The sequence below is a fragment of the Copadichromis virginalis genome, linkage group LG17 (assembly GCF_057382275.1).
Source record: "Copadichromis virginalis isolate Kocher_CV1m ecotype Utaka linkage group LG17, C_Virginalis_male_GT1.1, whole genome shotgun sequence".
Lineage (NCBI taxonomy): Eukaryota > Metazoa > Chordata > Actinopteri > Cichliformes > Cichlidae > Copadichromis > Copadichromis virginalis.
In genome coordinates, this window is record NC_140634.1 from 30,190,292 (window position 1) to 30,218,130 (window position 27,839).

General features: G+C 41.3%; 1 protein-coding gene and 1 long non-coding RNA gene across 2 annotated transcripts in view; one reads left to right on the forward strand and one right to left on the reverse strand.

Annotated features, from left to right (window-relative positions):
• Positions 1–496: 496 nt before the first annotated feature.
• Positions 497–27,839, reverse strand: part of cacna1c (calcium channel, voltage-dependent, L type, alpha 1C subunit) — a 218,339-nt gene continuing 190,996 nt past the window's right edge. Inside the window, exons 33-52 of the mRNA XM_085437765.1 lie at positions 27,719–27,802; positions 25,019–25,156; positions 23,669–23,734; positions 23,198–23,289; positions 20,637–20,799; positions 20,275–20,402; positions 19,884–19,980; positions 19,420–19,522; positions 19,085–19,186; positions 18,757–18,884; positions 18,501–18,635; positions 17,364–17,728; positions 17,076–17,102; positions 12,817–12,945; positions 12,568–12,695; positions 12,364–12,461; positions 12,141–12,237; positions 11,947–12,055; positions 11,696–11,864; positions 497–11,540 (exon numbers count right to left, since the gene is read on the reverse strand). Coding sequence (XP_085293891.1) covers positions 11,037–11,540; positions 11,696–11,864; positions 11,947–12,055; positions 12,141–12,237; positions 12,364–12,461; positions 12,568–12,695; positions 12,817–12,945; positions 17,076–17,102; positions 17,364–17,728; positions 18,501–18,635; positions 18,757–18,884; positions 19,085–19,186; positions 19,420–19,522; positions 19,884–19,980; positions 20,275–20,402; positions 20,637–20,799; positions 23,198–23,289; positions 23,669–23,734; positions 25,019–25,156; positions 27,719–27,802 — 2,862 coding nt within the window. The 3' untranslated portion in view covers positions 497–11,036. The remainder of the gene's footprint in view (positions 11,541–11,695; positions 11,865–11,946; positions 12,056–12,140; positions 12,238–12,363; positions 12,462–12,567; positions 12,696–12,816; positions 12,946–17,075; positions 17,103–17,363; positions 17,729–18,500; positions 18,636–18,756; positions 18,885–19,084; positions 19,187–19,419; positions 19,523–19,883; positions 19,981–20,274; positions 20,403–20,636; positions 20,800–23,197; positions 23,290–23,668; positions 23,735–25,018; positions 25,157–27,718; positions 27,803–27,839) is intronic.
• Positions 10,422–12,779, forward strand: LOC146689679 (uncharacterized). Its single transcript, XR_014916192.1, has 2 exons — positions 10,422–10,486; positions 12,349–12,779. It is a non-coding gene; the product is annotated as an uncharacterized LOC146689679 (long non-coding RNA).

The window sequence follows — 27,839 nt, forward strand, 5'->3', positions numbered from 1 at the left end:
CAAGTTTCAGTTGTTTCTTTGGCATTGTCTTACTGTGCGGGATCACCTCACTGCTGCCAGGTGAAGTGATTAACATTTATTTGTTACAATGAAGAAGCCAGGAAATGTCCTCCCAGCATTCACCTTAAAGTTTCTGCAAATCAGGCACACCACCTCTCCCTCAATGACACCTTCTGCATTCAAACTTTGGAAGGAGCCAGGACTGATCCACAGAGTCCTTTACAAACGTAGGCATCTGGAAACTTAGAGTGAACACATTTTCTTCCAAAGTTGGACATGTTTAGAGAGCAAAAGCCCACACAGTTCTTAGAAGGAACTCAGTAGTGTTTTGTTTTGTATGAGACCCTCTTGTTCTTTGTGAAATAGCTGGTCCATACAATAGCTTTTCAGGACCTTTGATAGTTTTACCGTATTGCATTCACGGCACTTAGGTCATGTCAGAGTTAGTCTATTGAGGAACATGTGAGGATAGAGACCTGTGAAAAACACACACCACTGTAGGAAATGCAATTTATTTGCAATTTTTTAATAACATCATTCCTCAGATAAAAATGCAATGTTACAGGAATATACATCAGATATTAATTTAAAACTTGCTTTCAAGGGACCATACAGTCTAAATATACTTTTTCCTTTTTTATTTACTTGTAGCGTGCGTTATAAGCAAGACAGACTCTGTCACCAATGACAGACTGACAAGTTACAGATACAAACTGTACATTACTTATTTACAAATCAACTTTTTGTTTGGTTTTTTCTTTCACTTTTTATTGAAAATAGGAGTAGAAAAAGTGATTGAATTAATATTCTGATTTATTTCATTTGTATTCTTTCCCTTTCTAAAATCTAAAATGAAATGAAGGAGAAAAAAAATCAAGATCTCTCTTTTAGAAAAAAAAGCAGAACGAGAGGAAGAAAAAATAAAAAGGTTGTGTCAATCGTGAGATCATGTCACTTAGCAACCTCAGAACAAATGAAATTCCTCGCACAGTCGAGGGGGAGTGGCTTACGTTAAAGAATTCAGTTACAAAAAAAAGAAAAGAAAAGAAAAAAAATGGCCATCTGTCTCCAAAGCTACCAAGCACAATAACACACTCTAGTTCATTTTTCTGATCGTAAATAGTGCTGTTATTAAATACTACATTTAACAGTAGCGTCACTACTAATATTACAAGGAATTGGTCTTTGTGTGATCACCTCTCTCCAAAAAAATAAACTCAAGGATTGACAACAGACGTCTCTCTGACAGAGAAGAAGAAGAAAAACAGCTCAGTCCTGTTAATGGCCCTTTAACACTTTGCATGAGTAGTGACGTACACGTAAGATCATACAGAGCAGCATAGCCCTGATATATAAATGAGGAACAGAAAGAAGATAAAGACTGTGCTGTACGTAGAGCTGCGATTCTCTTGCCACTAAATCAAGCTGGCCAAAAGCAGGGAAGTGCCTTCTTTGCTTAAAGAGATGCTCCTGCATCATCAGTAATGGAAGAAAACACTCATGATGCTCTCAAATGGGCCCACTCATCTATTTAAAGCTGCATCTGCACACGCACAAACAGATACAAGACCTCTATGTTTCTAACTCAACTGAGGCCTTTTATGTCTGTGCTGGTCAGAACATCTCTCTTCCATTAATGGCTACGTAGAAGGAAAATCTACAAATATAAAGTGACTCCTCAGGTGTGAGTAAGAGCATATAACTGTATCCTACATTCACGGGGTGATTGGAGAAATAATTCTCATCTGCGATGCAATGTTAAATAGCTCTTGTTTGTAAAATGAAGAGTGGAGAAGCAGATACAGGCGGAGACATTCGTGGTTTTAATGAGGTGAAAGCTGTTCCAAAACCAGAACCGCTGACAGTCAAGTCTGCATTGTAAAGCTGCTGCCACACCTCTGAAGTAATATCCCAAAGAGAGTCGCGTTTGCTGCTACGGAAAGACTCAATCTTAGTGTCAAAACTGAGTGCCAGGCAGGGCTCTCTGTGATTTGGAATGAATGCGGGATAACACACAAGGTCTTTGAGGTCCTGACAAAACAGTCATACTAAATATTCACATAAAAGGTGCTGTTGTAGGTGCCGCTATACAATGAGTGAATTCTAGTCTATACATTATTCCTAAACCCACTGGGCAAGCAAATTTCATCTATCAGGTTCAGCTAAGAGCTTAGCAGCCCTGGAAAAACATCGCCACCAATATCTGATGACTTAACGTCGTGCTATGAGGGGAAAAAATGATTAAAATCAGCTGTTTGGGTGCTGCTATGTGCGAGTGCTGCTTAACATGCAAAGAGCTGGCTATGAAATTCAGCAGTGATCACTTATTTAAAGCTAAATCAATCACTTCTACTTTGAAGATGTTTTGATTTCATTGATCCCAACAGATTAAATACGTGTAATGATCATGTAACCCAAATTTGTAGTTTTAAACAGGCTGCGTGTCCTTGATCGCATTTAGTCCATCAAGGACTGAATGAAATGCACCTGTGCCCCACTGCATTTCCTTACCGACCTGTGATGTTTCTTCATAAGATCGCGTCTTTGCACGAGCAACAAACAGATGAACGTAAATCTTCACACAAAATCAGTCTCTCTCTCTCTCTTTTTTAAATAAATAAACTCACAGCATTGCACCTGAAACTTGATAAGGATGTTTCTTTAAATAAAACCAGATTCTTTCATCCGTCCCACAAGCTGCAACAACCTGCCCCTAACAGTCATTTAATATCATATAATATAGCTATAATATTCCTATTATTTAATATCTAAAATAGAAGACATGCAGTACAAAGTTGCATGTAACAATATGTTCCCGCTTTCCGTTTCTGCCCTCTTTCCCAAAGCGTTCATTAGCATCGAAGTCAAAATAACATCTGAGGTGATTCTCTTGATGATTTTAATTCTACTCCTACGACAGCTGGCTATTCTAATTGTACCTGGAAAATAAAATACAATTTATATTCAAAATAGTCATCTTAAAATATCTTTGTCGGCATCAAACAGTGATCAACAAACGCTTTGATTTACAAGAAAATATAATATGCATCTGCTGCAACAATGGTAGATCCACGTGAGGAGATCTGAGTGACCGACACGGGGAAAGATTACAAGACTTCTGCTCTCCAGCCTCACACTCTCCGAACTGGCAAAGTTAAAGATAAACACACAACTCTAATACTTCTAAAAAGTGTGTAAAATGCTATTTTTTTGTTAGTTTATTTTCATTTTTTTTAAAATACTGAACAGATTAAAAATTTCTCAATGTACAGCAGCTTTTCTCCGTAACGATAAAAATCAGTCTTGTCATCCTTTTGTGGCTTCCCAGTGTCAAGATTTTATGAAGCAGTGACCATGTTTGCATTTCCAGGCTAAATCCAGCAGATAACATTGTTGGTGAATAAATATGGCAAAACCAACCTGAATTCATTTTGCTTTCTTTGAAATAAACGGTCAAATTGCTGCACTGGAGTCTGGAGCTTTTACTGTAAATGCAGACAAAAGATCTTATCGAATTAGTTCATCAGGCGCAAAAATACTTGACTTCCTACTCTGCACACAACGCAGATGAATAAATGACTCTACACACACATGTAGATCAAGTCCTCCAATATCTTTTTTTGGAAGTAAAAGAAGAAAAAGAAAAGAGGCTACACGATTTAAACGGCTCAAACCCTCCCCCCCATAAAGATATCTAGTCCTTGGTAGGTGCCATTTTTGGTTAGGTCTGTTAAAAATGTACAGTGTGTATATGTTTTGCTGATGTAGGACTACTTGAAGAGAGACACGTCTCTCAGTGCTACAGTAGGAGTAATAACCAGACTCTGACCTGCACGTACAGGTTGCTGGTAGGACGTTTCAGACCTCTGGCCAAAACACAAAAACAAACACGAGCAAAAGCATGTCAGGATTTGGATCTGTCTGCTGCTTAAAGTTGGGGTCTTGAGCCTTTTAATTTTGGAGTCACAAGCAGGGGCGATGGATTGCTTTCCTGTGGTGTAGCTGATTGTGAAGCAACCTTTCCGAATCTTCCTCAACAGCTCAGAATGTGGGCAATAAGTTGAAAAGCCCCACGATTTACTATGAAACATCCATAAACGTCCATAGCTTAAACATTCAGTTTTCTTCTTCGGTGCTTCCTTATTTCCTGCTGCTTCCTTTTGCTTAAAAAATACATTAAAGTGGGAATTCATACTGACTTCTAGTCAGCAAGCCTACATAGAAGTGTCCTTCCTGTTCCTTAATCTAACATTCTGGCGATTAAATATCATACGTTCATAAATATTTTGCTATATATGGTATATAAAAATATACAATCATTGGCTAGTGGTGAGACAAAAGATATCATCATTTATATAGGACCAATATTTTATATCCCTATGCACATAAAACATTACTTAAATGTATTGTATAATCCACCATGTCAGATCACCCTCCAGAAATCCAAACATGATGAAATAATCTCTGCGTTCAACATTCTCAGGCCAAACGCCCACGTCTTCCCATTGTCGACCGCTGAATAGATTGTCACCCATCTGTCAGGGACTAAGCCGTTCCCCACTCCAGCTCTGCTTTCACTTGAGGAAATTACTTCCATTTGAACTGCACCCTTTTGTGGCAGAGGGGCTTTGTTTACAGTTTAACTGGCTGCAGGTGGAGATCCAGGACGGCTACAGCTTATCAGCCTGTTAAACCCGCTGTCATCTGTCTATGTGGGAAAAGAGAGCACAAGTATACAAAAAGACCCCCTCACACGTAGTGGATTCAAGGTGGAAGATGTGGCTAATAAATGATAAGAGCTTCACAGACGCACGTTTGGTGCACGTTTACCACAAACTGAAATGAGCCGTGACTAAAGGGGATCCATTATGCTTGCTTAATATTGTTTTTCTTATTCTCAGATGTTACCAGAGTAGTTTAGCATGATTTACGTTTTAAAATAATCTTATTTACTTTACACTGCGCTTTAGTGCAGCCTCTCTGTTCATTTATTATCTGAGGTTTCTTCGTGTTAAAAGGGAGTTTTTCCTTCCTACTATCGCCAAGTGCTTGCTCAGGGGTCATTTACCTTTCATTTTAGAAGATACAACTCTTTGATGTGGCTGCTGCTGTGATTAAGCACTATATAAATACAAGTGAAATGAGTTGAAACAAGCAACTTTAGATGTTTCAACTTCCTTTAAGGCAAATTTCTAAGGTTCGAAGCACAGGCGGGCAGAGCTTTTGTGCTCATAGTCAAAGATATGTGCCCGAAATGACCATTTTGGGATAATTTATGCATATGTATATTTATGTAGAGCCAACATCTGAAAAAAAATATTTAGATCAGTCAGAAGTTTGAGCTTTTGGCTCACACGGAATACTCGTACATACGCTATTTGAAGCTTTAAATATGAGGATATCGTAACAGTATATAGCTGACAGAAATATGAAAAAGCATATTAGGTCCCTATCAAAGCAAATGATTATACCTGAGCTTTTCCTGATAATCAGTCAGCTCTGTTCAAAGGGGCCCTCACTGCAGGTTGGTACCAATATCATATTACACACTGACTGTTTACAGCACAGCTACACACCAGTCTTTATAGTAGATTTGTTTGCAGGTTTTGTATAAGATTATTTTCCATTTGAGCTGAAACACAAACATTTGACCAATATAGAATGCAATTTTACTCATAATGATGAGTGTTTATATGACCTGCAGCATGATAAAAGCCTAGTAAATTATTTGTGACTGGCACTGAATAGTAAAAATGTTAGAATATCATCCTATAGAGTAGAAACATTTGAATATATGCTGTGTAACTCCTGCCTATCTGTCCTCAACCTGGATTTAAATCAAAGTCTGTCCCAGTAATCAATTTAAAAGTAATATGGCAACACAAAGCCTTATTTACTGAATGCAAGAGGAAAAATATTAAACTTGATCATTTATCTGTTCTTAAATTTCATCTCACTGTCCTCCTCAGGGTTATGCATCAGGAAAATAAACTAAAAGCACATAAGACACAAGATATGCAAAATCACCTTCCGTGGACTCTTCAACTGCTGTCCAGTCAGTTCTGAAGAAGAAATACTGCTTTTAATCATTTTATGTACACTAAATAGTCATATTTAACCTGAATCAAACAAAACAACTGCAAAACCCGGAACGCTCAAATGTCAACACGTGAACCTCATGCAATGTATACACCCAACAAGCTTAATTCTTAAAAAAAAACAAAAAGGGGAAATAAGCAACATAAAAAGATACAGTCAGAAAGTGGGAACCTGGGGAAATATGGTCAGTCGCTTTTGTTGCGTCTCCACTGACTGCTTGTTAATTCACGAAGAAAACACTGACCTTCAGGTCACTGCGTCAAAAAAAACAACAACAAAAAAGAACATGCTCGACCTACACCCTGCGACGAGAATGAAAAATAAATACATCTGCACTATACCTCACTGCAATGTACCTGATTTCAAGTATGTTAGGTTTTCTGGCATGGAAACCACCAAGGTGACTTAAAAACATAACAAACAGAAAATAATACAGCTTCATGATACTGTGTTGTTGTTTTTTTTCTTCACTTTCACAAACATATTTACTTCAGGATCCTTGTATACAGTCATAGTTATTGCATTGTTTTTGCATATCTTGTGGGTTGCAGGATTACACCCACTCATACCGTTACGCTGCAACACAACATCTCGTGCTATTCTATGTGGGACATAAAAATGGCAATGCTGCTCCACTCCACACGGGGGCACCACAGCTCTCTTAATTCTGAAATCACACTCACCAAGCCTGGGTGGTACTTCTGATTTGCAGGGTTGCTTTGTGTATTTATGTATAGGCTAAAATTGATAAGGAACAAAAAAGTAAAGTGAATGTAGTCTAAGTACATTAATTCATTATTTATCAGCTGGAGATGGTCCTGGACTGTTTATAATATGTTATGCAATCTTGTGGAAATGTTCCTATCCAATACTGTCACTCATTACTGGTTTCCACATTCATGGCTGTTGATATACTAGCTGATAAAATAGTCATAGTAAAAAGCTGATGGCTCCACTGCAGCAGAACAGCTAGAACCATTGACTTTTAAACTCAGGGCTAACTAAACTTCAGCTTGATGAACTGAACAAAGATTGGTGCTACTTTTCAGGTATTAACATTCTTGACTTTACCCAGATCTGCAGCTTATAGCAAAACTAGCCACCAAACGGTCCTGTCAGCTTATGCCAGCAAATTATTATTTTTTAAGAGGTGCTTTTACAATAATTCAAAGAAATGTTGACAGTATTTTTATGAAGGCAAATGATTTTTTGGGGGGCATAAGTTAGGAGGGTTAATTCCTTTTGACAAAACAGACTTTTTCAGAGTTTGCAGTGTCATAACCACAAAACAACATCATCACTGCCACTAGAACATACTCAACATTCACATTTAGTTTGCATAATAATGTCAGAAGTCTGGTACTGGCACAGGACGCAGTGTATGGCAGTGTGTCCATGCATACCTCCCTTCCCTGCCACAAAGCTGCTCTGCTTAACATGAAGGAATTAGAGCTCGACAGTAAGTCCTTAATGGTAAATTAAAGAGAAACGAATGGCCATAAGTTAAGACATACGAGTGTCTCTAGGTGGTCGTTCAACATCGCTGATGACTTGAAATGGCAAAAGCTTTTGCAGTGTATTCGAATTTTTCTTGGAATTAACTAGAGAAACTTGTGATTTAGGTTTAAAATGACTCATTAATGTCATAACTAAAACATGAAGATGCACTGTTTGGTGACTTTTGGTATTCTCCTGGTGTACTTTGCATTTTGAAAGTGCTGTTAACACCAATTAGATTTCTCCCTATTTGAGAATCCATCTGCTAGGCCATTGACAACCTGTATTTAAGGGTCTTACAGTGTAGGTGGAAGATGCTTAGTTTTTGGAAAATAAAACTGATAATAAGCTTCATCTTCGTCCTTCTGGGACTCAATTTCCCTCTTGGATTAATAAAGTTTCTCTGATTCTGAAATTTTTAAGACTGAATTTCATGAATCTGTTCCCCTTTTATTTCTTACCTGCACACATTCTGCATATTTATCGATTTCACTTTTAAATACTATTAAATTGTAGAAATAATAATAATGATAATAATAATACATGTGGCAGTTGGTACCAATGAGGTGATTTTGATGTCAGGAATGCTTTTGGAGACGGTACAGTACCGAAGTGAGACCTGTGCCCTGTGTAAAATGCTGAGGCTTGAATGAAATACCTTGCAGTGGTCGTACTTTCAGTGTATTCAAACTATACCCAAGGGTTGAGTTAAAAAAGAGAACGATCCATCAAAAAATTTCAGGCTACTTATAAAGAAAAAAAGTAGCTTAGGATACAATTTCCATCCAAAATGTAAGCTTTGTGATTTCTATCTAATAATTTATCACATTAACCAAACAATTATCATCGTCTTATAATTATCAGTAAAATTTCCTGCTTGTATGCTAATTTTTTCAGCAAAACTGTCTTTACCAGTAAATCATAAATATCACAAACAGGAAGTCGGTTTTATCTCTGAAACCATCCCTGATAAAAAAATACATTTTATGATACGAGCCTCATATAAAGATGTGTGATTCAGAAGTCTTGCAGCATCTGTACACCAGCCCTAAAAGTTAATTTGGAGTTTAAACTCAAATGGTCGTGTAATGTGTGATACGCGGGGTACCACCCCCACTCTGAGTTCCTTTACGAGTTGTCACTGTGCCGCTATGAATAAGGGGACTTCTAAAATTCAGAGCAACAACCGCCATGATTAAGAAAAACAGCAACTTGCCAAAAGGCTTCTTACCGTCTGGAAAAACTGCAATGCCTGAAAGATCTATAATTCACTCTGACCTTGCTGGAGACCTTACAGTTAAGTACCTCTGAGTGGGGAAATAAAGAAAAGTTATGCAAAAACTAGTTGTTGAAGACAGAGCAGCTTCTGAGTCTGCAGCTTGGCTAAAAAGTAAAAATCTTGCTAATGAAATCACAAAGCTTTGGAAGCATGCCTGTCCATGGTAACCCTGTGTTAAAGAGGCCCATTATCACACATACACGCACATACCCACACACACCCTCACGTACATACAAACAAACAAGACCATACTTGTAATGCTACCTTAATTTACTGTCTAGGCTTAAAATCAGCTTTTAGAATACACAAGTAAATCACTCAAACACACACACGCACGCACGCACACATTTTTTCTCTTCTGGGAAAAAAATAAATAAATAAATAGATACAATCTGTAAAAGGTGCATACTGATAGAGAGAAAGACCCCCCCCCCTCCCCAATTTTTTTTAAAGATACACACTCTATCTCACGCATTCATACATCCTGTACTAAAACGCAGACACACATCCGCACGCACAAATATAGTTATGCACTCGCACACAAACACTACGCCCTGCTTCGTTACTTAAAACCTCTTAAAATTCTCCTAAAATAAACCGAGCAAAAATACATTTATAAGACCAGCACCCCGATTGTGCAAACAAATCAAGGATAAATTAAACCAATAACATCATGAATATAAAACAAAAATAGTCATGGCTAGCCAGTTTTGCACAATATTGAACTGTTAAATACATAGTGGGCGTGGTCTGTAGAAATCGTGTGTGGCAGCAAATCCAGTAGGATTCCACGCTGAGAGGAAGAGGAGGGTCCTGGAGAAGGAAGTGTCTTTGATTGACGTCAGAGTCTGTTTTTCATTTCAATCGCTCACTCCCGTTCTCCCGCGCACCCCGCCATCTTTGTTGCCCCGTTCGACAAACGCACGCCTCCCCGAGGGCTGACAAAGCAAAAAGACTCAGCGATGGAGGGAGAGGGATGGTGAAGTAACCAAAGAGGAGGGAGGAAGGAGTGAGGAACGGCGAGGTATGAGGCAGAAAGGGGGGGCTCGCTGTCTCTGCTTAGCCACCCAGTGCTCCTGTTCGGGGCAGCGAGTGGGTGTGGCCAAACGAGGAAACCCGGTGGAGGAGGCGGAGCCAGATCACGTTGACAGACGATTCAAGTTTGTCTCTCGCTGGAGTTTTCCTGACCAGCGGTGGAATAAAAATAAAAAGAGCTGGCTAGCTTCCTGTTGGCCAGAGAGTGTCTTCCTCTGCCTGGGCCCCCCATCCCTATTGCAGCCTTATTGGGGCTGTTGGACCATCCCTCAAATCCTTCCCCCCCATTGGCTGGAGGTGGTGTGTCACCTCAATCCCACCTCCAGGCTGGCAGGGCTGTGCTCCATGGTTCCTTAGCTTTGGAAGAGGAGGAGAAATGAGATTTCAAACAGGGCTTTTTTTCATCCCTGTTTTACTCAATACAGCGCTTCATCATCAGTGAACCAAAGAGGAGGAGTTGACCTTTGACCTCAAGTGGGTGTGGTCAGACTGTAATCCAAACTGACCCCTTTCAAAAGCTGGTCTGCTGTCCCCTACCTGGTGTCATGGCGGCCAGACAAACAACAACAACACAAAGTAGGCGTAGGAAATGAAAACATTAAACACACTATGTTGTCTGCAGGAGAACCATAGAAAGGACTTCCTGGCTGTGTTGTTTCTTGTCTACCTTCATTCAGTCATACTTCCCTTTGTCTCTTTTCTTTTTTGCTTGTGTCTACTTTTCTGCGCTTAACACTCTGAGGACATGATAAAACTGTGAGGCACTTTAGAGACACACTCAGACACGTGTGGAGAACACACGCACATGCGCGCACAGATAGAAAAAAAATCCTAGATCACACTGACAAACGTGCGTAAGCACACGCTCGTAGAGTATATCGCTTTTACAGCAAACATCCATCCATATACTAACTCATAGACTAACAGAGTCATAACCAAGTGTTTAAGGTTGCATCACTGGCCGCCACTCTCCAGAGCGACAGAGTGTGTTTGTATGTGTGTGTGTGTATGTGAAGGGTGGGGACAGACAGAGCCAGCCGCGGTGCTGTAAGCAGCACCTGACAAGCATCAGTCTCTGATGATGTCAGAGGGGCCAGTTCGTCGATCGAACCCATTAACTTGACTCCTATAAGCTTGTCACACACTCCATATCCTCGTCCTCCAACAGCCCGCTGTTCCTCTGTCGTGCTCCTCCGATCACAAGCGAGCCTCTGTAGTGCCCCTCTTCCCTCCCTCCTGCCTCCTCTTCTTCCTCCTCCTCTTCTGGTTCTCTCTCTCTGGCTAGCAGCTCCTGCCGCTCCTCTATAGAGGAGGGACCGTGTATGGAGCCTCTGCTTCCTGTAGCTTCTCCCCCACCTTCACTAGGACTCAAGCCGACCACTCGGTCCCTGTGCGTTGATGCTGCTGCTGCTGTTGTGTGGAAGGGGAGGACGTTGCCGTTAGGGCTGTGCTGAGAGGTGGAGGAGGTGCTGGATGTGGCGTTTGTGGGCGAGGTGCCGTTGAGAATGTTGTTGGCGGCGTGCTCCATCTCCTCGATGGTCATGTCGCAGGCATCAGCCAGCTCCGCTTTGGTCGCCTCAATGAACGAGGGGTCCTGAGCAAAATGACCCAAGCCCTCTGATATTAGGACCTTGACAGGGAAAAGATTAAGAGGGATGGACAGAGAGGAGAAAGGTTTAATGTGTCACGTGTTACAGTGTGGTGTTGAATATATGCTAAATAACAGGTAGAGAATATCCTTCATGATCCTATACACAGATACAGCTACATATAACTCATACTCACTGCCTCCACTAGACTGCCTGCGCTGCCGTGACACAGCGAGCTGGAGTCTTTCCCCAACAGCGACGGCACAGTGAGCGACACCGGCCTCGGTGCCCTTTGACTGGACGCTGGCATGCTAGGGGTGGGGCTAGGACTGGGCACCGGGCTATTCCCATTACTGTCATTGTACCTAGGAGGGGAAGTGATTTGTTTTAAACCTTAAAAACGTCACTTGTGCTTAAACTGTTTTTGGAGCAGCTTTATTTTCTTACCATGGGCCACAATTGACAGAGGGCAAGCTGGTATTGAGCTTTTCATGGGAGTTGGAGCCCTCTAGCCTCAGAGAGGGAACTCGCTGGTAGGAGGCATCACTGCATTGAGCTAAGGAAAGTATAAACATTAGTTAGAACTCTCTCACTGATTTAATATGACAAGGACAGAAAGTGCTTCAAAATTCTTGGTTAACCTGTGGGACTTGCTGGAGGTGTGGAGCACAGCCGACTGAAGAGGGTCGGTGAGTGGCTCCGTCTTAACAGAGGACTCAACCCTGCTACAGCCAGAGCCTGGAGGAGGAGAGGGAGAGAGTTAGAGAGGAGCTGCCGGGAGGATTATGATTTCTTTGCACATCTTGTTATGTGCATCTGTAACTCTGTGTGTTTGCCTCTATTATGTAGGCGTCCTGAGGCTACCTGATGATGTACAAGATGTAAAGGTACAGCCGTCTTCTGAGAGACGTCTGGCCTCGACTGTCTCCGGAGACACTCCAGATGGAAGGACGATCTCCGCCCTGACATCAATGCCACAAATATGCAAAAACACAGCACGTAAAGATGCGTAAATGACAGCAGGCGCAATTTATACGCAAGATTTTTTTAAAAAGTGGGTCTTCTCACCCAGAGAAGTGGGACAGAGGAAGACCCTCCTGGGAGACTGCCACCCTCCTCCTCCTCTTCTGTCGTCGACTTCCTCCGCTTCCTCCATGGGAGTCAACTGCTTACAAGTCTCATCGTGATACACCAGCCTAACAAGAGCACACAAGTGCATAAAATAAAGAAAAAAAGTTGTGAAATATTAAAGGCTTGGGGAATAAATGTGCTTTTTTTTCGTTGCTGTTTTTGAGTGCATATGTGTTTAAACGCTACATGTCAGACGAGAGCGAGTGGTCATCCTCATGGTACACCCTGTCTTCAACATAGCTCTCGTCGTATGTCTCCTCTGTTGACCCCTCCCCTCTTCGGATGATTGGCAGATGACTGTCACACGAGTCTGAGCTACAGACAAACAAGCAAACGGCCGAACAAACAAAAAACACAGAATGAACATAAAGACGCACGACACACGGAAAAACAGGAAGACAGACAAGTACATGTAAATACACTAAAAATTATTTGCAATAAAACTGAAAGGAGAAACCCATGGATGCTTAGCTACTGCATGTAGGAAGGCAAAGGAGGAGGAGAGTCTGAAAAGAAGCGGGTGGATATTGCAGCTATTTTCTTGAAGCAAAATGGTGAATAGCAATAAAAGGCAACACCTGGATTATAGCAATTGATAGCAAGACTGAAGTTCAGACATCTTTAAAAAACACAGAAGAGACTATATTCTGAAGGAATGTTGCTCTCAGGGAGCTCTATTTTAATACAGTACTTTTTATGCTGCTATCATCATTTGAAGGTCAGTAAAGTCCCAGAATCTGAGGCTATTGCTTTCTGCGACTCACTGCTTATCAGAGAAAAAAGCTGGAGCTGGCGTTTTTGGCGTCACTGGACAGAAGGAAATTTCCACAGCAACCTTTCATACAGTTGTCTGATAGGAAACTAGACTCATGCACCTTCTCTGGGCTCTGACAGGCTAATCACAAATATGTTCAGACCAGACCGAGTGAATTGTAAAAGTAGCGTAAAGAGCTAGCAAGACCATGTAGCGAGTCAGAATCTGTGGTACGATGGGTTAGGTACGAGACTTTCCCTCAGGAGACTAAGATTCAAATCCAATTTATAATATACTTGTGCTTGTCTGGTGCGAGGAGGTTATAATTCTCTTTGCGTTTCAAAGATGTCTTCTTCCCAGTCACATCCACAGTTGCGGTGAGAAGTTTATTTACATTCATCATGGGCATGAATGCCATGGTAATTTGGGGATGTTCTTTTTCCAGGGTGGAATAATTGTACAGCATACATCTTTAATAAGTTTAAAAACAAGATCTATATTTATTCTGGATTTTTTCTAATCCACACAGGTTCAAAAGTATACCCATGGGCTCAAATATATAGATACACCCCACCAATTTTCCATTAAAATTCCCTTGGCAAGTTCCACCTAGACCAGCCATTTGGCTCACCCATGTGGGCAGCTGCAAATATCAGTCGAGCTTAAAGGTGTCGGTTCTGGAGCAGAGGCTCATTTCTTGGTTGGCATTTTCTCAGCCCACTGGGATTTAAAATGCTTCATTGTGGATACTAACACTCGTCTTCCAGTAGTTTCTTTGGCAAAGTAGTGAAACATCAAAGTTAAAAGAGATCGTAGAACCTTCAGAACCACCTATTAAAATATTTAAGTTAACGCATGTATATATTGAGTCCCACATGGACAAGCCAAATGACTTCTGGAGAAATGTTTTATGTTCAGACGGAACAAAGACTGAGACATTTGACATCAGTGAAGTGAAGTAAAGATGAAGCTATGATCCAAAAAATGACCCCAAAAACAGATGACAGCAGGTTTTAGAATGGATAAAGCAGGCTGCCATTAAGCTTCTGCCTTCCCAAAGACTCAACTTCAACCAACCAATTTAAACGAACTCTGTCAATTCTGCTAAGAGTAGTCAAATATCCAGCCAGAATGATCCTGGAAGCTTGTTGAGGGCTACCAAATCATCTGGTTCAGGTGGAACTTTCCACAGGATATTTAACCAAATATTAGAGGGGGTGCATCTATATGCTTGAGCATGTATGTGTAGTTTTGACCCTGTGTGGATTAGAGACAATTCAAAATAAATTTAAACTTGTGCATGCAATTCAGTTTTTTTTAAATTATTAAAAATGTATGCAGTAAAACCATTCCTCATGGGGAAAAAAACACAGTTCAAAGAAATCACTAAATGCTCCAAATGACCACAACATTCATGCCTACAATGAGTGTATGTAAACTTTTAACCACAACTGTATTTCATACCCAATACTCAAGCTTTAAGGAGACATTCTGGCATTTAATTTTTATTCTCTTCTTCTTCACCAGATGTGTTTTTACTTCCAAGCAACAGCACTTCAGTTTCCCAGAGTTTCGAATTAAGAGGCGTAATATGATGCCAAGTTTCAGTTTCAAGTCCCAGAATTTTTAATTTAATTTTTGTTAAGCAGCACATAAACCTCCCCAAACAACAGTGTGGTGAAGAAAAACAAATCATGTGGGAAAAAAAACAATCAAACAAAAAAAACTAAAAATGCCAGATGTCCCTTTAATCAGCTAACGGTTCCACGGCAAACTCTGGGTTAGAACAACGACCTAACTTGATGATTTTGGCTAAGCCTTGATGGATCTTAACCTGTTACTGAACTGATTAAATCCAGTCCATCAGAAAGCTTATACTTTGCTTTGCTTGTACTCAAGTGTATTATTTTAGATTCATTACTGTCCAAGTAGGCCTACTGAATGGGAAAAACTGCGGACATACATGCCAGCACACACAATCAGTTATCGTAACTAAAGTGTAAAGCTGGCTCAACATCCCAACAAGTGGGCAAAATAAATCAAGGCAATGATATACATATTAACTGACTGCTGTTTTTAAAGCCTTACAAATACAGTGACTTAATATGTGAAGTCGTTCAGAGAGGGATGCTAGTCGAAAGTAATTAAGCCACTAAAATCAAAATAAATGCAAAGTTTGGTAATATATTTTAACTTGACATGGAGCAATTAAAGCACAACTTTCAAAACATATAAACCAAATTTCATGAATATACAGTCACCGGCCACTTTGACAGGTAAACCTGTTTATGAGCTCATTAATGCAGATATCTATCAGAGTGTTATTGCCAGACTGCTTTGAGCCGATAGGAAGGCAGCAGTACAGCATCTCTAAATGCAACAACACTGAACCTTGTGCTACAGCAGCAAAAGACTAAAGAAAGTGCCATTCCTGTTAGCTAAAAACAGGAAAATAAGGCGACATTTTACACAAGCTCAAGCTCATGATGAAAAATGATCTTTGAAAAATACTGCTGTGACAATCAGATAGTGGACTCGGAATTTGTCCTAAAAAAAATGACAGGATGGATTCAACCTGCATCAATAGTACAGGTGGATAGTGATGCTTTGCACCAACTGATCATCGTTTTAACACTGCGGCCAGCCTGAGTATTGCTGCTAACTATGTCCATCCCTTTATGTCCACAGTGTGCCCACCTTCTGATGGCTGCACATTATTTGGGGTGGCTGTACCTCAGTTGAGCAGGTCATCTACTAATAGGAAGGTTTGGTTGTTTGATCACTGGCTGCTCTAGTCTAGATCTCATACAAGTATTCTAAAGGCAAGATAATGAACCCCAATGTGCTCCTGATGCATCCATTGGAGTAATAATGTCTGTAAATCTTAAACAAAAAGCACTTTGGTGTAGAAAAAAGTCTTTAATGAATGAGCCTGAACTGGTAAATGAAGAATGTTGCATGAAACACTGAGTACTCAAATACAGCTATATAAGAATCAGTCCATCATGTCATGAAACTCATATAATCCCAAACTAATTTCTTGACAGTGAGTTCTATGCACACAAATGGCCTCCAAAGCCACCAGATCTCAGTCCAACCATCACAGCAGCAGACATCCAAGAAAGGGTCTCAGTCCAGTAGAGCACCTTTAGGATGTGATGAAAGGCAAGATTCACATCATGGATGTGCAGCCAAGAAATCTACAACAGCTGCGTGACGCCATCGTGTCAAAAGGCAGTTTGAAAACAAAACTGGGTCCAACCTGGTACTAGCAAAGTGTACCTATTAAAGTGGCAGTGAGCGTAGAGCACACATTTCCACATTTGCATTAAAATTAGCAAATAAGTATAAGCTTTCAGATGTTTGTATGTTTCTATACAGTGTCTAACCCAGATCTGTCATATTACACCCCCCCCCCCTCAAAAAAAAAAAAACAGCATTCAGAGAAGCCTTGATAGGAAACGTTTGGCCCCATTGAACCAAACAGTCTATCTACAGCTTTGGTAGCTGATTTTTATAGTAACAGCATGTAGCCTGCTTTTTGCTATTGCAAAATAAAGCACTGTGTGCATAGCAACAAGTGTTACTATAGCACCCTGACAGCTATGTTATTTTATATGCCATTATGAGATTACAGACACACACACACACTCTCTCTCTTTCTCTCTCTCTCTGTCCCCTGGCAACATACCGCATGAGGCTGTCATAAAAACACGTCCTGCTCGCCACCAGAAACAAAAGACAGGGAAAGAAAGCAGGTAGTAAAAAGAAATAAACAGCTGAATTATTTATGTCTATATGGACATCTTTTTTGTTAATTATGTTAAAACAAGGCAGTTAAATATTTGTACTAATGCCTGGGCTATGGAAGAGGAAAGCAAATTATTCACAACACAATCAAGGAGCACATAAAGTAGGAAAGAAGCAGAAAAGTTCAAAACAAGGTGTAAATGGAAGCTGCTGTTGAGCCTGCACTCACCTCTTTGGAGGAAAGCACCATGCAGATCTTGGCAGCAGAATGGGGGTGAGTGGCTGCCCCGTGTGCCCATCCACAGTGCTTATAGATGGGCTCGGGAATCGACTGATGCCCTGGGTTGCCACCCCGGCCATGCCAGTGTTGTTGGCATTGTTGATGTTGGCGTTAGAGTCTGATGAGGAGTAAGAGGAAGGGGTGAAAGTAGTTGAATCCATGAGCTTCTCATGAGACGGGCTCTCGCCTTCACAAGGTGACCCTTTTTGGCTGATGTGCAAGGGACGCTGGGTAGTGAAAGACTGCGGGAAGGACCCACGGCCATCGCTCTGGTTGTAGTAGTTGACATGGTTGCCAAACAACCCTCCTGTGCGCTGTGGTGTGGGCGGAGACGGTTGAGATGGAGGAACACAAAAAGTTGAGAAGAGAAATGGAAAGGTTAAGTTAAAGAATATCTTAATAATGTACAGCACCACACCCCAACATCCATAATTCAAAACACTGCTTGCAGCAATGATTGGGAATGCAAAGCAAAAAGCTTTTATCAAAAGGCAAAAAACTTCAGAACATTTTTAGTAAATGAAAGCAGACTGATAAAATTAAATAAACTGGACACTGGAGTTTTATTTTCTATTAACCTTCATTTTAGCTAGGCACAGACATTTGGCTGTCTATTTTTGGTACACAATGCAAATACAGCAGCAAAAAAAACTAAACAAAACAGCATATGAATGTTATAATGGTGGCGAAAATGAAAGGTCGATAGCATAACTCACCCTCTTACTGTAGAAGGAGCTGTGTGTATGTGTAAGTATGTAATCCTTACAGTTGCAGCGCTGAATATTTGTTTAGTGATTATAGTGTGTAAAATACTGCTGTGTTTATTAAAAACTTATTTTCATTGGACCCCACACATCCCCCCAAAATCCATAAATATAGTTCAGTGAGTGTAGCATTTTGTAGCCAAGCTATGTGGTGGAACATGAGGCTTTTTTTATTATGTCTTCTTGACTAAGCACATGCAAGAATGCATGTTTATGTGCATGATGCAATACGGCTTCAAGCTGGCGTTGATCATCTCTCTCTCTCTCTTTCTTTTTCTCTCTCTCTGGAGAGTGAGTGAAGGTGTGTGTATCCAACCTTTACCCTGAAGATATCGTCCTCAGACGCCGCTGACACAGGCTCCTTTACACCTTTATCCAGCTCCTCCTCCACATTTAGGTCTCCGGAGATGGCTCTCCTAATCTCCGGACCGATGTCGTGCAATGTCCGCAGGCCCGCCTACACACAGACACAGCAGTGTTGCTTACATATCATGTTGTAACCCAGGAGCAAATTTCGAATGTCAGAAATCTACTTCTGTAATGTTTAGCTCTACTGTGGACAAAACTTGTCTGTATACCTGCAGAGAGAGTGCGGTTTTGGGGGGCACCTTGGCCACCAGCCCTTGTTCTTTCCTTTTCTTAAACTTGCGGAAATATTCCTGGATGAGGAAGGTGGCGTAGAATTTCCCGACTGTTACCTCGTCATCTGCAGAAACAAAAAAACAACAACATCATTATTAAAAAAGAATAATGCTTAAAATTAACATGCTGCAAGATTTTTCAGAAACTCCACTGCAAGTGATGCAACCAAGGTTTTGACCACAGTAAGGTGACAGTAATGTCTATTGGAAACATTCACTTCTTAAATATTTGTGCATAAGAAACTGTGCTGCAGGGTGTACATACCACCAGCAGGGGGCACTACTTGATCCAAGAGCTTCATACTGGTTCTCTTCCATATCTTCTTCACTATTGCCCTCAGTTCCTCATTGGCCTGCTCCAAGTTCCCTGCACACACAAAGCACAGTATGAAGTACACATTGTAGATTCAAACTAGAATTTCCATAGTTGGAAATTACATTACAACCCCTCTATAAAATAGGTTTTAAAAAAAGTGGGGCAAAATAAGAAAACACGCAATTTCACATTGTGCTATCAAGTATGATGATGTGCCCACTGGTGCGTACATGTGTGACCTTTACAGTTGTGTGCTAGTGATTGCCCCCATACGTGTTTTTTACCTTCTGTCTTTATCCTGAGTGCGGTTCTGACCAGGGCAAACAGTGTGGCGTTGAACATCACTGTTCCGTCGCTGTTCAGAGGCATGTTCATCGACACCAGACGCTACGTGAGATGAAAAACACACGCACCTTTTTAACACAGTGAATTGCCCTAACAGCTGCCAACAGATACTGGCAGCTGACAGTTTGTTAAAAATACGCAGACAGCAGTTCAACTCTAAGGACGCTAATCTTTCGTTAGAGAGATTTTTTTGAGATATTTTCCCAGGTACGATTTGTTGTCAGTATGTGTTTTGAGTCATTGTGCAAGGCGTTATTAGCTGTGCATATGTCACCACTCTAATACAACACAACATGAGGATTTTTTTTAACTCATGCAGTGATGGTACTTGAGCTGTTATGTATATTTTTGATAACTCTGCAGCCTTGTTTAGGAATTTGTGTGGCCATACAAATGTATTTACCTTGCAAGCCACCCTGTGTGGACAGAGCTTTCCAAACCCGAGGGGAGGCTGGATTCTTCTGAGCAGAGTCACCACATCAAGATGTTTTATTCTCCCCCTAAAAACCAGCATAGATGTTGAATTTTAGAGACGCTCTACACTAGTGATTCTCAACCACGGATAGAGAGTACTCCAGGGAGTGTTTTTGCAGTAGAAACAGGATGCACGGACAGATTATTTCAACTACTTGAACATAACTAAGGATTTAATTAAAGAAATAAATTGAGCAGTTTTGAGCAGAAAGCTTCCCTGTCTACTAAACTATAAGCAGTAAAAATACACAGCCAAAATAAATGCATGAATATATGTTTGAAACAGATGAAAAGTGGCAAATATAGCTTTGTAAACTTACTTAGCTTCTGGGTCATATTCAGCCCAGATCCTCTTGAACTCGTCAAGATGATGTGGCCCCAGGATCGACCAGTCACGCGTCAGGTAGTCAAAGTTGTCCATGATGACGGCCACAAACAAGTTGATGATCTGGGGAAAATCAGAAATCCATAAGTTTCTATCGTACCACTCTAAACAATTATAGACCTGCCAGTTCAATCAACATGTACTACATTTCTCTACAGTCTATTAAATGTAACACACAATTTCAAAGTCATCTTTCTGGCACAATTTGAAATATGTTAATTTGCTATTTGTGGTTATGACAGTCACATGAAATACTCTCCTTTTACTAATTAAAATTAGATGTGTGCCTGTACTCACCAGGAAGGCACAGAGCATGTAGAAGCTGACAAAATAAATGATGGCAAACTGGCTGCCACAGTCCTCGTTGGATGAGCTGCTTTCATTGGTTGATCCTTTCTCACACGGCTGTTTGGGTGAACACGCCAGCATGATCTCCTGCCACGCCTCACCTGTTGCACATCTGATAGACAGACGCATGCACACAACCAACCAAATATGCATGGACGCCGACGCAAATGCCGGCGTGCATGCGGTTGTGAGAAAGACACACAACAGAAACAAAGAGGCACACATACACACATATTGAAATGCATGCATGTGCGCATGTATGCATTCGCGCATAAAAGCATGGAGTGAAGCACACACATGCACATTATTACAAAGACAAAAAGAGAGAGACGCAGATGTTAGACTTTGTTCTTATTACATCTGAGCATATAAAATATGACTATGTATAAGCACTTATATGTGTATATATATATATATATATACACACACACACAGTGGGGCAAAAAAGTATTTAGTCAGCCACCGATTGTGCAAGTTCCCCCACTTAAAATGATGACAGAGGTCAGTAATTTGCACCAGAGGTACACTTCAACTGTGAGAGACAGAATGTGAAAAAAAAAATCCATAAATCCACATGGTAGGATTTGTAAAGAATTTATTGGTAAATCAGGGTGGAAAATAAGTATTTGGTCAATAACAAAAATACAACTCAATACTTTGTAACATAACCTTTGTTGGCAATAACAGAGGTCAAACGTTTACTATAGGTCTTTACCAGGTTTGCACACACAGTAGCTGGTATTTTGGCCCATTCCTCCATGCAGATCTTCTCGAGAGCAGTGATGTTTTGGGGCTGTCGCCGAGCAACACGGACTTTCAACTCCCGCCACAGATTTTCTATGGGGTTGAGGTCTGGAGACTGGCTAGGCCACTCCAGGACTTTCAAATGCTTCTTACGGAGCCACTCCTTTGTTGCCCGGGCGGTGTGTTTTGGATCATTGTCATGTTGGAAGACCCAGCCTCATTTCATCTTCAAAGTTCTCACTGATGGAAGGAGGTTTTGGCTCAAAATCTCACGATACATGGCCCCATTCATTCTGTCCTTAACACGGATCAGTCGTCCTGTCCCCTTGGCAGAAAAACAGCCCCATAGCATGATGTTTCCACCCCCATGCTTCACAGTAGGTATGGTGTTCTTGGGATGCAACTCAGTATTCTTCTTCCTCCAAACACGACGAGTTGAGTTTATACCAAAAAGTTCTACTTTGGTTTCATCTGACCACATGACATTCTCCCAATCCTCTGCTGTATCATCCATGTGCTCTCTGGCAAACTTCAGACGGGCCTGGACATGCACTGGCTTCAGCAGCGGAACACGTCTGGCACTGCGGGATTTGATTCCCTGCCGTTGTAGTGTGTTACTGATGGTGACCTTTGTTACTTTGGTCCCAGCTCTCTGCAGGTCATTCACCAGGTCCCCCCGTGTGGTTCTGGGATCTTTGCCCACCGTTCTCATGATCATTTTGACCCCACGGGATGAGATCTTGCGTGGAGCCCCAGATCGAGGGAGATTATCAGTGGTCTTGTATGTCTTCCATTTTCTGATGATTGCTCCCACAGTTGATTTTTTCACACCAAGCTGCTTGCCTATTGTAGATTCACTCTTCCCAGTCTGGTGCAGGTCTACAATACTTTTCCTGGTGTCCTTCGAAAGCTCTTTGGTCTTGGCCATGGCGGAGTTTGGAGTCTGACTGTTTGAGGCTGTGGACAGGTGTCTTTTATACAGATGATGAGTTCAAACAGGTGCCATTCATACAGGTAACGAGTGGGGGACAGAAAAGCTTCTTACAGAAGACGTTACAGGTCTGTGAGAGCCAGAGATTTTCCTTGTTTGAGGTGACCAAATACTTATTTTCCACCCTAATTTACGAATAAATTCTTTACAAATCCTACCATGTGGATTCATGGATTTTTTTTCACATTCTGTCTCTCACAGTTGAAGTGTACCTCTGGTGCAAATTACTGACCTCTGTCATCATTTTAAGTGGGGGAACTTGCACAATCGGTGGCTGACTAAATACTTTTTTGCCCCACTGTATATATATATATATGATTTTTATCCATTCAGTTTTGAGTTCCTCTGCTTATCAAGTGTCCAAGTATACTGTCATTCTTAATGGAGACTCAGTGCTATTATATATTCCATGTAGGGGTGTATCCAGAATAAGAAAGGATAGACATTTTTTGAACTTGAGGAGAATAAACTTGGTGTAATGCTAGTAAATTATGTGTGATTCCATCCTTTCAGGTTCTGTGGTTTTTGTCCCCCTTCATGGAATCTTACCATCATCACAACCAAGCAGAAAAGAGGAAGAAAACCTTCAGGGCGTTTGTCGTAAATCAACATCAAGCTGTTTTTGGCTGCTCCCATATAGACTAGCATGTTTGATTTGGCAGTTTTTAATGCCAGAGCAGTTACACAAACAAAGTATACAGATTAGGAGAAAAGTGGAATAACAAAGACGATGAGGGAGTAAAAAAGAGCAAATGCCCAAATTAATCACCCTTACCTGAAGAGCAGCAGCACCGCCTGAGGGAATGTCTGGAAATTGTTGTTCCTGTTGATTTGCATGTGGTCCCGCAGAGCTATCTTACCAAACATCTGTATAGGAGGGGAGGGTGTAGTCACAGCACACAGCATATGATGTCAGCATTGACAAGTGAAAGTCGGTCACATTTAGTGGCCAGACATCCCCCAGCAAATCAAACCAAAGTGTCTCCTACTCATCGTCAGTGAAACAAACAATACAACAGCTTCCAGGTGAAACAGAGAGGAAGCAGAGAGACAAAGACAAACAGTAACTAAAGAGCAACAGAGAGAGGAAGATAATGGGAGAGCAAAATAACAACTTGACCAAACAGGAACTCTGAGTGACAAGACTCCAGGGGGACAGACACAGGACGGAGGCTTGCTAAAGGAGAGAAGGTGAGAGAAGATAACAGTGGGAGGGAAACAAGGGGATAACAACCTGACAGCTTACCTGCATGCCAATGACGGCGTATATGAAGAACAGCATCACTATAAGCAGAGCTACGTAGGGCAGAGCCTGAAGAGAGGAGAGATGCATCAGTGGCAAGTTTTCTGCAGGCTTATCCTACACCAGAGCTGGAGTCCATTCATTTTCATTCAAATCTCACTCGTCCAATTAATCTTCAAAGTCACAATCTATTTTTTTCTTTTCTTTTTTTTTTTTTCTTTTTTCAAACTTGTGAAAGTGAATGGATCTGCAGTCTTGTGTGGCACAACACCAAAAACAATCCAGGACAAATCATCTGACTTCAGAGTGAAAAACCTCAGCAAAATACAATCTGTTCTCTGGACTTAGCCAGGAGATCAGTCCCAACATACAGCACATGCACCAAACAAGGGCAGAACATTGTTTTTCTATATTAAGACGCATTAGCAAAAGTGCAGGACTGTGCTCCTGGCTAATATTACTCCTGTGTATAGAAGGGCAGGGCCAAGTCATGATGAATAAATGAAAAAGTTAAAGCCTGCTCATAAATTAAATAAATTCTATAAGCGCACAAAATATTAATGCATAGCTCAAAATGATATTCACAACCACTGCTGATTTTTAAGCCTGTGGTTCAAACAGGCAGCAGTAGTACAACATGAAGTGGCCCGTCTCAGCTAACGCAAGAGAGAGAACAGATGATTTTAATGTCCCCACAACTCTCTATCAAATGATTTCACTTTTTTGGTGGAGTGCTTCGTTAAACAAAACTTGTCTACGGCTTAACTCGCCTACGGGGAATGGTGAGCTCTCAGGGGTTAGTAGTAGGGCGCAGGGTGTTTGACGGTAATAAATAGAAGAAGAAGAAGAAGAAGAAGAAGAAGAAAGAAAAGAGGAGAAGTGGAAAGACGAAGAAAAGATTTCTCGTTAAGGTATGGATTTTTTTTCCTGTTTTCAAACTTCATAATCTGCTTCTGTAGTTAGACTCCCAAACATCCTCTCCATTACCTCACACCATCCCTCTTTTTTTTTTAAAAATAGCATCTACCTGACCTTCTACGCAAGTAAGAGGTGGGGATGAGGAGGGACAAGGCGAGGCAAGGAAAGGTAGCTTGTGAGACTCTACCAGGCTGGATTTACACAAGAACAAGGGCATTTATAGCTGCATGCATCTCAGAACTGAAAATAATTTTTAAATTTAATTTACAGACTTTAAATGTGTGGTTAAAATTAAAATGTCTTGTAAAATCTCTTAAAAAACAGAACTTAAGTGAAAGCAAATAGAGCTCTGAAAGGAAGGACAAAGAGAGCCACTTCTCCCTGTGTAAACCCAACCCCCCTATTCTAGCATGTTGTGTCCGGTTCTCCCCTCACTTGGAAGGATTTGATGAAGGTCCACAGCAGGGTCCGAATCCCTTCCCCGCGAGACAGCAGCTTCACCAGCCTCATCACGCGGAACAGCCGGAAGAAGGTGATGGAGATCCTGGCGTTCTCTTCAGAGTTCTGCAGTCCCTTTTGGTGGGGTTTGGTGTTTTTTTTTTTGTTAGAAAAAAAAACACAGGACGCATGGGAACACATGCAGATAGATAGGGAAATGAAGCAAACGCACACGCACACACACACACACACACATATACACACGCACGCGCATAAATGATCATGAAAACATGCATATGCACACAGACATACAAGTAACATTTGTATCCATATTTCCACCCACACATATGGGTGTTAATATGAATAAAAGGCACACACATACGCACACACACACACACACACACACACACACACATACAGAGTTAATAAATGGAAACTTGCGTCCTACAAAATCCCATCAAAATCAACTGACACAAGAGATCTGGGAGAGAATCGGGCAGTCATGCTTACGTGTATGACTTCATGGAAAAATCCCTTGACATTTCTGATTGAATCCGCTTCATTCATGTTTACAAGCATCTGATACACCTTAACGCTGTTTCTTTGACCTCACCACACCGCCACCATAATCACAACAAAGAAAGCGTCCAATTACAGGTAAATCTAGCCATGCGCTGACATTTGACAAACAGGCTTTTAAACACTTTTGGGACCTCTGAAGTAAATCTTCTGCATTTATTCTGCACTGCTATAGACTAAAAATCTAATATCTGAGACTGGGACGGAGAGTCTTCCATCGATGGAGGTAAGCACTCTCATAAATCACTGTTAACAACTCACGGTAGATACAATACAAAAATCCGAGCCTGTGGGCTGATTCCTGTTTCAATAAATCATGCAGACAGGCTAATTGTTTGTCACAGATAAACTGGCCACCTGGAGAAAGAAAATCCAAGGATGATATTCCAGAGGATAAAGTTATTACTGCCCAGTGCAGTGACAGCCATGTAGAAACACTATTTACCTGTGTGGTAAATCTCCATATCTACACCATCTGTGTACTGTGATCTTCTAGGTCTCTTTTTATTTACAGAGCCTCTAGTATTTAGCATCTCCAGACATTTACGCATTCAATTATTTGAATTTTTGCTGCTTTATTAGGTAAGGTTAGCTAAGGTTTCTGTCATCCACAGGAAATAAGTCTGCGATAAAATATTCAGCCATCTAGCAGAGTGCTATTCTAATACAGATTTATTTATTTATGCTGTTCCTGCTCGTTCTCCAGAACAAAAAGGCAGAAAAACAAAGGCAACATCAGAGTTTTTGTACAGCACGATGCACACAACACAGCAGCTAACGGCCAAGCTAAGGAATAAATATCCACAATTTACACCACAAATAACAGCTGAATCGGGTGAAAGCAAGGATATCGGCTCATTAGCAATCCTAATGACAAAACTAGTTATGCAAAATTAAGGAGAAAATCTCCAGTTCACCATTATCTGACTGGCCAGTATGCACAAAACAAACCTGACTACACGCAACGTGTAACCAGAGGAGAGCTGTGCTACATCTTTCGTCACTGTAACAATGAAATGTGACCCAAAGAAACACGGCATCAGCCTCTCTGACCTCTGAATCTGCTTTGCCACTTGTATTTTTCCAAGAAGCCATTAATTCTTTATGTTAATCCCACAAAGAACACACAGTGTGCTCCCACAAAGAACTTGCCATTCTCCACACATCCTGCTGCAGTTTGGGATAACAGATGTTGCACGGTGCGTTACTTTTCAACATATTACTGATCTGATTTGCATTCATTATTTGCACTAGTCACTTGCTTTGTGTTGCAAATAAATCAAAGTTTGGAAAAACGACTAGTCACTTCTATTTTTATGTAATTCTGGGATAAAAGCTTGTTGACAAGTAACCGATAACATGCATTATCCCAAACTCCACTGCCAGATATGCTAAAAGTGGCACATCCTTCTGAGGAGTGGAAAATCACAATTCTGTACTGCATGTAAATACCACAATTGGACCACAGTGGGCACCATTGCACCATTGAAAGAGTGGGGGTGGGGGTGGGGAGTGAGCAGAAGAAGTACAGTGACAGTAAGTGTAACAGAGAGAGAAAGAGAGCCAAAGACAGACACTAAAGATAAGGAATTGTTGGAAATATTCAGAGACAAATCACAAGACTGATTCGTAAACAGACAGACAGATACAGACAAAGAGACAGATACAGACAGATAGATCAGTGGAGAAGAGTGAGAAAAAGAGAGACAGCGTGACCATGATGGCTCGTACTGATGACGAAGCGCGAAAGATACCACTTCCATACGGAGGGCAACTTGCAAGCCATGGGGAGGAAGTGGGGGCAGCTTGCGCCATGGCAAGAATGACAGCCACCAAGGAAAGTCACAAGACTCCAGTGATACTAGGCCTGCATAACGTACAGTGTCCTTCACCATATAGGACTACACATATATATACATTTAACAAAGCACAAACAACAGCGATATATATCTCGGCATGCTGCAGAAGTTAACAGCATGAGCGACAGAGGGGGAGATGACAGGGTGGACGAGAAGATCATACCGTGGATGGCATAGCAGAGGGAGGGATGGAATGATGGAGGGATGAAGGGATGGTGGAGGAGGTAGGGCGGCGGGCGAGGTTACCGTCGGAGCGTACCATTGGCCTTACCACAGGGGGGTGAGAGGAGGAAGAGGAGGAAGAGGAGGACGAAGAGGACGAGGACGAGGAGGAGTCAGCCGGCTTTAAGGAAAGGCAACAAACATCAGCACCAGAGTAG